The sequence below is a fragment of the Drosophila guanche genome, unplaced genomic scaffold (assembly GCF_900245975.1).
Source record: "Drosophila guanche unplaced genomic scaffold, DGUA_6, whole genome shotgun sequence".
Taxonomy (NCBI): Eukaryota; Metazoa; Arthropoda; class Insecta; order Diptera; family Drosophilidae; genus Drosophila; species Drosophila guanche.
In genome coordinates, this window is record NW_022995745.1 from 1310360 (window position 1) to 1320229 (window position 9870).

The following is a 9870-nucleotide window of genomic DNA, read 5'->3' on the forward strand; positions in this document are numbered from 1 at the left end:
TATCTAGGTCATTCAAGGCCCAACTTTTTTTTTACTCTCTTTTGCACACACTCACACACACACATACACCCCCTATGGAAATGCACGTGGCCTAACTAAGGAAACTATGTCAGCCATCTGTGACGTTGCTCTCCTTTCCATTTCCACGTCCATTTCCATCTCCACTTCTACTCTCCCCTGCCAACAGCCCCAACAATCCCAGGCAGCATCCCTCTCTTCACCTCGTGGCCCTGCCACATCGTTGCCACTTGGCAATTGGCTGTCCTTCAATAGAAATTCTCTCGGATACCGTTGCAATTTAACAAAAATACCAAATACCACTGTAGCATACTTCGTGGATGCCGCAGCCTTTAGTGTGTCCCCAAAGTTGCTGTTAAGCTCCAATTGTCGCCCGTTCGCTACTTCAATTCGATTTCATTTACAGTCGCCCCCCAGCCTCTGGCCCCCTTTTCAAGGCGCACTCATTCCTAGATGGGCGGACGCGACGGAACGGACGGTTGGCTGTTGTTTTCAAACAAGCTCAGCTGTTTAATGTTGTTGCTTGACAGAGACAAACGAGAGAGATGGAGAGAGCGAGAGAGCTCGAGAGAGAAAACCAGCTTGAGTCAACCCCAAAATCATCTTGAAATCAACAATGTATGTATGTATGTACAGTGGGCTCCCAGTGCACACTCAAGGCTAAATACAATTTACTTCTACTCTTGTCATTGGGAACATTTGAAAAACAGTCAAAATGTGCCACATGATACAATACTATTTCCGTGTTTCGAAAGCTAACGAACCCCACTGTGCTCATGCACTTTTACTGTGTGCTGTCTCACCTCTCTCTATCAGACTATTTGATGAGCTAATTCTGCTTTTACTTGACCCTCTCCGCTCTCACTTGCTGTTTCTCTCACGCTCAGTTGCTCTCTCACTCGCTAGCTCTCCATGACTTTCTGCCACTCTATTTCCTATGTCTATCGTCTATTCCACTGCATGCTCCACGGTCTGGCTTCGTTCGGTTAAATACAAAAAACTGTGAAATTCTCTTTCGATTTGCTTGTGTGGTAAATTGGTTTTGGGCAGCGAAGTAATACTGTAGGTTGTTTAGGCTCCACAGTGGGGCTGCTTCTGCCGTTTTTGTTGTTTGCTTTGCTTTAGTCAGACTTTTGTCTTTTGGCTCTTGGCGTATATGTACATATGTATCTACATATATACAAACGTATGTATGATTTCTATGTGTGCGAGATGCGTCCACGGTTCTCTTGTCACATAGAAGATCGTCAGCAGCAGCAACAACAACAACAACAACGAGAGTCATCCCGAAATGAGAGTCAGCTGAATAGTCAGCAATCGCTGACTCTCTAATTGCCTCTGCTTATATTTTTTAAATATTTCAGATTAGAAAAATAACAGCAAAAAAAAAACTCTTCAATAATTTATCGCGCACAACCGTTTGAAAGTTTAGAACTGTTTTTTGCACACACGCGCAGCAGGAAATGTATATGTATAGATGTATAGACACATGTATATGGATTTAACAGTTTATTTTGGAGCCCCACATTTACATGATTATTGCTGGCTCCTGGTTGTGTTGTGCCTCCCTTTCAGTTTGGCATGCACTTACATGTGTACATATGTATAAACTTCTTCTTTTTGGTGCTCTTTCTTGTCTTGTTGTCTACTTCAACTAGTAACTGAAAATTAAATGGCATCTGAGCTGAAGCCCCCAGCGAGCAGAGCAGAGTGGAGCAGAGACACTGGCAGAGCAGTGAGAGCAGAGCAACGAGCGAGCAGCATAAGAAGTGAAGAAAAGCAGCGACACGTTGAAAGAGAGAGCAATTCGCATGGTATGTTCAATAGAAGGTGCGTCACTATCATCCAAACCTGTTTCCGATTTTCTCTACGGATGCCAGAAGGCACCAAAAAATTTAACTAAAAATCGAACGAACTTTGATGAACTCTTTTCGACATGATAATATTCAATTGGAAACTGGATAAGTTTAAATATGATCAACAGCGCTTTTTTGCTGTAATCAAAACCTTTGGTAATCAGATGGGAGGAACAAATTTAAATTTGATCATGTGAGGAAAATATCCAAGGCACCTAAGATTTAAAGATCACTGGTTGTAGCAGAACATTGTAAATTATATGGCTCAATCAAAAGGTAGGACATACTTTTTATTTTTTGTACCCTGGTAACGCGCACAGCCACGAAAGAGAGCACGAGAGAGTGCCAGAGACGGCAGCCAGAGCAGAGCTGAGGGCAGAGCTGAGGGCAGAGCACAGCGCAGTGCAAAGTGCCTGCTGCTTGCTCCCCCACGCGCTTGCCTTACCCTTCAAACCTCACCATATGTACAAAAGCAAAATCATAATAACAAAGCGAGCGCCAAAAGCCAAAGCGATAGCAGCAGCAGCAACAACAAAATAGACGAACAAGAGCGCACAAGCAGAAGCAGCTAAGCAAAAGGCAGCCCCAAAAACAACAACCACTCGTCGGCAGTCCACGATTCTGCCAAAGCTAAGAAAAGCTATAATCAAGGACAGCGACAGCTAGCAGCAGCAGCAGCAGCTGTAAACCAAACACACAACACACACACAGGTAAACATGTGAATGCATGAGAGAACCAAAATGCAGCAAAGGCAAAAACCAAAAGCAAATGCAAATGAAACAAGCTAGAGAAAAGAAATGGGGGAAATAATGATAGATATACATATGTACATCCATATGTAGGAGCAACACACAAAAGTCGAAGACTTCATGCCCTTTTCTATTGTCCAACTAATGACAGTATCATATTCAAATTGTTGCAAAAACACAGCCCTGCCCGCAAAGGCATCCAAATGTGCACAATGTACTGTACGCATTGAGGTACATTGTATGAAGATACTTATGAACATATGTAAATATGTATGTACATATGTACATTTATGTACGTCTCATCAACAGGGGTAATTGATTTGAGGACAAAAGCTAACGAGGTCACATGCAGGGACAACAAGGACTCCTGCAAAAATCGTTTCCCAATGGATGAACATTTTTTAGAGGGGGGTGACGTCGATGTCCCCCACATACACAACCACCCACAACAACCACAGTCAGCGTAATCCGGACGGCTACCCACTGAGGCAGGACACAAAAGTATGCGGTCGTTGACTGCGTACATATGTACATACATAAAGACATACATTTATGTACACACATATATTCAAGTCTTTTGCATAGTTGTTGGGGGTGATGGAGTTCTGATTATGTTTATGGTGACTGCGGTGGAGTGTACATGGATGTATGTGGAACTGCTGTTGGGGAAGGGGCTTTTGTTTTTGGAGGGGAAATTCGCATGCATATATGGGCTAAGGCCAAACGGCAGTTGAAAGAAACACGACACATGATCATATATGTACATACAATGTATACTTGCTTTTGCATGTGTTGCGTTATTGCCTGCTGATAAGATTTAAAACGCAAAAGCAAAGTCAAAACGAAAACGAAAAGAAATCACAACGCAATAAACGGGGCCAAAACCAAAGTGCGTAGTATATGGTAATGGTTGGGGAGGCAGAGCTGTGGCCAAAATAGGGGAGGGACAACAGCAACAACACAAAGTAAATTACAGTCGAGTAGCCTTTAAGTGTTATCAGACATGAAATTATGAAATTCTTTTGTGGAACATAAATGGATTCATAGTCGTACACATTTGCTCACTTGAGTGTGATCATCAGGGCGCAGGCATGCATGTGTGCACAAAACAGTTTGGATCTAGGACTAACGGTAAACATGCGAAACTCTATTAACCCTAGGGGGGTCCTCCCCACCTTATTACCAATCAAATTGTACACACGTCCATACAAACAACAGAGAACGGAAAAACTCAGATATATAAAGGCAAAAAAAATGCCCTTTTTTCGATTGAACAAGTGAAAAAAAAAACACAAACAAAAACATTCACAGCTGAGTGGTGCGGGCGGCAGGGGTGGGTTAATGTCACCCAGTATAAATGTCAAATTTACACACACAATAGTAGACACAATGGAGGGTACAAGAATTATTTGTTTGACAAATTTAAAGATTTTACATGTATTTGATTAAGCAAGTATACATACACACATAACGCTGTGCACATCTTGTAATACCTTTTATTATGATTTCTCGGTTATGTGTTTTTGTTTTCTGCTGCTGTTGTGGTGTTTCTATTGAGGTGCTGGCGTTGGCGTTGGTGTTGATGGCTGGGTACTTCTCCACATTGTTAAATGCACTGGCCGCGATCTCTGCATATTTCGACGCCTTGGCTTCCCCCTTTGTCCACACGGTTGATTGCTGGGGTCTTTGTTATTTTTGATTGCCCAACATTTAAAATTGTATTGCGTCGCTATCGCTGCCCATGCAAATGTGGGTATGTGGGAGCGAATCATCGATTTTCAGCCAAAGTACCATTGCAGCCTATCGAAAAGTGCAGCAATACTTCCAGTATTGGCTACGATCGATTTAACACTCAGAGAAAGTTGTTCCAAAATATGCATATCGTTTTTGCTCACAGAAATAGTTTCAAATTAACAGAGAAAATACATTTGCATTGAACTAGATTCGATTTCGATTAAATATTTACAAATTCTTCAGATACAAATTTCAGATGTATCTGTATCATGTAGGTACGAAAAATTACAGATTATCGCACAAATACATCGATATTGATATTTTTGCAGGCGACTAGTTACTTGAACGATATATGCATCCGTCACGTACCATCTCTAATTTGTTAATATTTCTCGCTCGGAAAGGTTGTGGTTTTCGCGGGTTTGACCATTTTTTGTTGTAGTTTTTTTTGGTTCGGGCTAAGCGGCATCGTTACCTGTCCATTAGCTGTTTTTTTGTTGGTGTATGTGTGTGTGAAAGCGTTCTTGGTGCCAACGCTATACTTTTTATGGCCGAATGTTAATCTTATCGCAAATCAAACTGCGAGCATGAGTCCGTAGAGGAAATTGAATTGAATTTCAGTCTCGCATTAGTACGCCCAAGTTGGAACTCTACTCTTAGTGGTCCTGCTGCTGATCCTCGCAAAGAAGCAACGATCGACCACAACAATCCATTAAGAGAGATCCACCACCACCATGCCTGTGAAGACGGTGTCCCGCCAGCAGAGCCAGACGCCCGCCCAGCAGCTGCAGCAGCAGCGGCAGCGGGATGTTGAAAACGGCCTCTATCCAAATATCCCGCCCGAGCGAAGATCGCCGCCCTCGCGTCCACAAACTCTGCGCCAGGACACCATCGACATGGAGGAGATACCCCTCAATCAGGCAATATCGCAGGAGCCGGAGGATCGGCGCAAGATGAGGGAAGTTTTTGACAAGGTACGGATCAGATCACAAGAAAAGAAAACACAGCTAATTGTGCGCTGTCGGCTGTTTCTGGGGAATTTCGTAAAATTGCTTAACCAGGGGGAATTTTTATGCACTTGAACCGGCAGATACGATTCTTCTTCGTATTTCTCTTTACCCAAAAATTCTCCATCGTCTTCCAATACGTGCATATGTGCACTTGTGTGCGTGTGCGTGTGAATGAATATTTTTCTGGTTTTGTTGTTGCCGGCGTTGGTTGCCATTGGTGAAAGTTGGGAAGTTAATGAATGAATCATCATCCATTCCAAGGCATTGCATGTGGACAACACTCTTTTTCTTCTTTTCCCAGTCTCTAACCCTCAGAGTGTCTACATTCGTGGTCCCGCTACTCCTTTCCTGGCTGCCACTCATCTTCGCACCTTGCGTATTTACCACAAACATACAAATGCACATACATACATACATAGCTGTTGCTTTTGATTTTCCCCTATTTGCAATACCCTTCACTTAAAGGAGTATATAAGTTATTGGTGATGCAGTTGCCATGGGAACATTTTTGTGTTGCTATTTGTTATGTTTTCGTTTTAATTGAATTGAAGTTTAATGCATACGTGCAAAGAGTGCAAGAGTCTGCCATGAGATCGATCACGGTGAAAGAGTATCCGAAATTTCTGCCAGCTTTTGCTGCATTTTATTTTCTTAACATTGATATGGGAGCTAGACAGAGAGAGAGAGAGGGTGTTGTCTTATCGCGGACAGCTTGGTTAAAGGGAGGTGAGGCAAAACACAAAAGTGTGTTCTGCCAGTGTGTATGGCTGGAGGGGGCAGCGAAAGAACCGGTTATAAATTATTGTTTGCTTTGTGTTGAGTTCTGTCTTTCGGGCTTGGTGAATTGTCGTTGCTGTTCGCTGTTCTGTTCTGACGTTCGGGCTTGGCATTTTGTGTGGCGTTAGTCACCTTGACCCACCCCCCCTCCTATTTCAACTCCTCGCACCTGTTTGCATGTTGTTGTTGCTGTTGTTTGCTGTTTTTGTTTTATTATCACTTCAACAAAACGGACTTGCAGATGTGACGCCTTTAACCGTTACGCTTACGCCTCTCGATAGAGCAACAGTTACCGAATGCATAGTCCCGCATTTGTGTTCCAACAGGGTTCAAATGACGTTACATTTCCCACAAACGAGCGAGTTAATTCTTTACAAATGACGAACAATTAAAAATTTGATATTACTGATTCAATATTTATGTACTTGAGATTCTCTCATTGATTCCTATTGCCTTCAAATGCTTCCTAATGCTAAAGAAGAGCAGAGGGGCGTGGCTCTGTTTTCTTTTCAAATTAAACGGTAAATTGACAGTCACGCGTGAACGTGTCTGGTGAACTGCTAATGAATATAACGGAATTTTTGCTTGGCAAATTCAAAAACAAAATACATATATTTGTTATTTTTTCTGGGAATTGGCAGTTGGTGAACTCTTCAAATTTTATGCCACAAATTGTTTCAGGCTGTGTGATCCCACTACCCCACAGCAATCTCTCCTCTCTCTCGCAATCTAATCGACCCTCTCCGCCAGCTAACATTCCAGTGGCAGAGTAACAGTAAAAGGAACAGCAGCAGCCGCAGAAAACGACGAGGAGTGACGTTCCCTAAGCTTCCGTTCAATAAAGCAATCTATTCATGATATAACTAGACACACACACACACTAGCACATAAATATATTAATATGTACATATACTAGCATAAAACAATTCCTCCATTGTTTTGGCCATGACGGACTGTGAGCGTTTGGGTATGACTAAACCCCCCACCCCATTCAGCTGTTGCTGCACTTGTTATCGCCTTTGATTCTGATTCTTGAAGTTCCCTGAACTCGTCCATATCGAGGTCTTCTATCCACAATCATGGATTCATGGGAGCTGGCAACAGTTTGCTGACTTGCAATGGGATTTTGATTAACCTTGTTTCGGCTGCAGCATTCCAATGTGACCTGGTCCTGGCCAGGCCTGATCGCTCCATATATGGCCACACTTTGTTGCAGTCGACGTAGACTACCGCACTTGGTGGTGTTGTGTCAGCGTGAAGTTGCCACAGCAATGATGCAAGCTGCAGTGTCAGCTTTTTATACCCGGTACTCGAATGTGCGAATAACGGTTGTATGTAACGCACAGAAGGAAGTACCCCATAAAGTATACATATATATTCTTGATCAGCATCAATAGACGAGTCGATAGAGCCTAGTCTGTCTGTCCGTCCGTCTGTCCATCCGTCCGTCTTGTTTGTCGGCTAGTTCTCAGAAACTGGTGGCTAGAGCCACCAAATTTTGGCTCCGGACTGCTGTATGCTCACACTGAAACCAGTGTATTTCAAAAATTAGCCCCGCCCCCTTCCGCCCTGCAAAATTTTGAAGATCAAAGAAAACTAAAAACGCCATTCCGTAGGGAATGACCATATCGATCAGATCACCAAATTGGGATCCGATTGAATCATTATTATAGCCACAATGAAGAAATTAATTTCCAGTGGCTATACCCAACCCGTCCCCCAGCTTATATTTGTTTTTTGCACATTCTCCCATACACACTCTGCCCGGCTCTAGGGGAGGGTGGCGAGCTAAAGGATCGTGTTGGCGTGACAGATGAAGAAAAAATGTAAAATTTGACAAGTAACCGCTAAGGTAGTAGTAGATGTAGTACTGGGTACTACAGGGTATAAAAGTTGTGATGCGTTAGAAGCGTCTCACACGTCCCTTCTCGTTACTATTGGTTATGCTTTAGCTTTGATTGATTTTTGATTTATTACTTTGACTTTCTGTTTGCTCCAGCACGATTCCGACCGCGATGGACTGATTAGCACACACGAGCTGAAGGAGCTCATTTCGGATGGTTATTGCCGGGACATCCCCGCCTATATAGCCGAGCAGATATTGCGCCGCAGCGACTCGGACAACGATGGGCATTTGGACTTTGAGGAGTTCTACACGATGTCGCTGCATCACAAGTGGATGGTGCGCAATCTCCTGGCCAGATACTGCCGAATGGTGGTGCCGCCGCCCAAGCCACTGGAGGGTGATGAGCCGGATGGTGCTTACGAGAAGCAAATGTCCATCTGCCCGCCGCCCCTCACCATGGTGATCTTTTCGATCATTGAGATCATTATGTTTCTGGTGGACATTATACACTTTCAGTGAGTATAAGCTGCAAGCCATCTGAAAACTGTGGGCTAACGTCTAACTCTTTGAAACAGGGACGATCCGAACCACAACGATCGACTGGGCGAGAGCACTAGCGGGCCGGCGGCGACGCTCTTCATCTACAATCCGTACAAGCGATACGAGGCATGGCGCTTCGTCAGCTACATGTTCGTCCATGTGGGCATTATGCATCTGATGATGAATCTGATTATTCAGATATTTCTGGGCATTGCCCTGGAGCTGGTGCATCATTGGTGGCGCGTGGCGCTTGTTTATTTGGCCGGCGTGCTGGCCGGCTCCATGGGCACATCCCTGACGAGTCCGCGCATCTTTCTGGCCGGCGCCTCTGGCGGGGTTTACGCTCTGATAACAGCCCACATTGCCACAATCATAATGGTGAGTGAATCTGATGGTTGGACATGCTGAGAATCGATACTAAAATTCCCTTTTTGCAGAACTACTCCGAGATGGAGTACGCGATAGTGCAGCTGCTGGCATTTCTCGTCTTTTGCTTTACCGATTTGGGCACATCCGTGTACCGCCATCTCACCGATCAGCATGATCAGATTGGCTATGTGGCGCATTTGTCGGGTGCCGTGGCCGGCCTGCTGGTGGGCATCGGTGTGCTGCGCAATCTGGAGGTGAGACGCTGGGAGCGCATCCTCTGGTGGGTGGCTGTCATCTTTTACTTTGCGCTCATGACCACCGGCATCATCATACACATCTTTGTGCCCGACTACTTCCCCAAGCAGGACTACAACTGAGATGCATAGCCTTAAGTCGTCGTACCCTTAGCCCTAGATCTAGCATCTACACACACACACACACACACACACACACCCCCTCCAAGTGCACTTAATGTGGCAGATGACCGCTGTACAGCACGCACAATGCTTTAAGCCCTGTCCTACCGCTCCACTGGGCCTTGTCTGTGTGTGCGTGTGTGCTGCATAATTTATTTTCTTACGACTAATTTTGATGCCCTTTTGCCGAGAGAGTCGCACCGATTCACTCAGAGACCAACCGTCCATTTAGATGGAGTCTGTATGTACAGATATATACGTTTTATATATATATTTATATATATTCTCGATCGTCATGACGATGCAACGAAGCTACGATTTGAATGCCCCATTTCCCGTACATCCCCAACAGAGAAAAAAAACTCAGCTGCATTTTAATTGTACAATTGCCTTTTTGCTACTTTTTAACTATTTTATTGAACAATAAACAAGCAAAAAAGAGCGTTTTTAGTTTTCTTTGATCTTCAAAACTGTAGGTTTGGGAGGTTTTCGCCCTTTTGCGGGTTCGGAAGGGGGCGTGGCTCATTTTTGAAATACACTTGTAACAGTGTGAG

General features: G+C 44.1%; 2 protein-coding genes across 4 annotated transcripts in view; one reads left to right on the forward strand and one right to left on the reverse strand.

Moving 5' to 3' along the window:
• Positions 1 to 4366, reverse strand: part of LOC117581394 (ubiquitin-conjugating enzyme E2 H) — a 6373-nt gene extending 2007 nt beyond the window's left edge. Inside the window, exon 1 of one of the 3 annotated variants that reach the window (XM_034268536.1) lies at positions 4118 to 4366. The gene's annotated coding sequence lies outside the window, so the exon portion shown is untranslated. Of the gene's footprint in view, positions 1 to 836; positions 849 to 1609; positions 1741 to 4117 lie in introns of those variants that run through there. The other 2 variants (XM_034268538.1, XM_034268539.1) reach the window with 2 other exon arrangements.
• A 372-nt stretch (positions 4367 to 4738) lies between these two features.
• LOC117581082 (protein rhomboid) lies at positions 4739 to 9747 on the forward strand. Its single transcript, XM_034267966.1, has 4 exons — positions 4739 to 5332; positions 8145 to 8506; positions 8567 to 8909; positions 8969 to 9747. Exons 1-4 carry the CDS (start codon positions 5093 to 5095, stop codon positions 9275 to 9277), a joined length of 1254 nt encoding a protein of 417 aa, XP_034123857.1. The 5' UTR covers positions 4739 to 5092; the 3' UTR covers positions 9278 to 9747.
• The last annotated feature ends 123 nt before the right edge of the window (positions 9748 to 9870 follow it).

Coding starts and splice junctions, on each gene's coding strand:
- LOC117581082 (XM_034267966.1), top strand. CDS start 5,093: ATGCCTGTGAAGACGGTGTCCCGCCAGCAGAGCCAGACGCCCGCCCAG. Junction 5,333..8,144: donor TGAGGGAAGTTTTTGACAAG/GTACGGATCAGA, acceptor TGTTTGCTCCAG/CACGATTCCGACCGCGATGG. Junction 8,910..8,968: donor ACATTGCCACAATCATAATG/GTGAGTGAATCT, acceptor CCCTTTTTGCAG/AACTACTCCGAGATGGAGTA.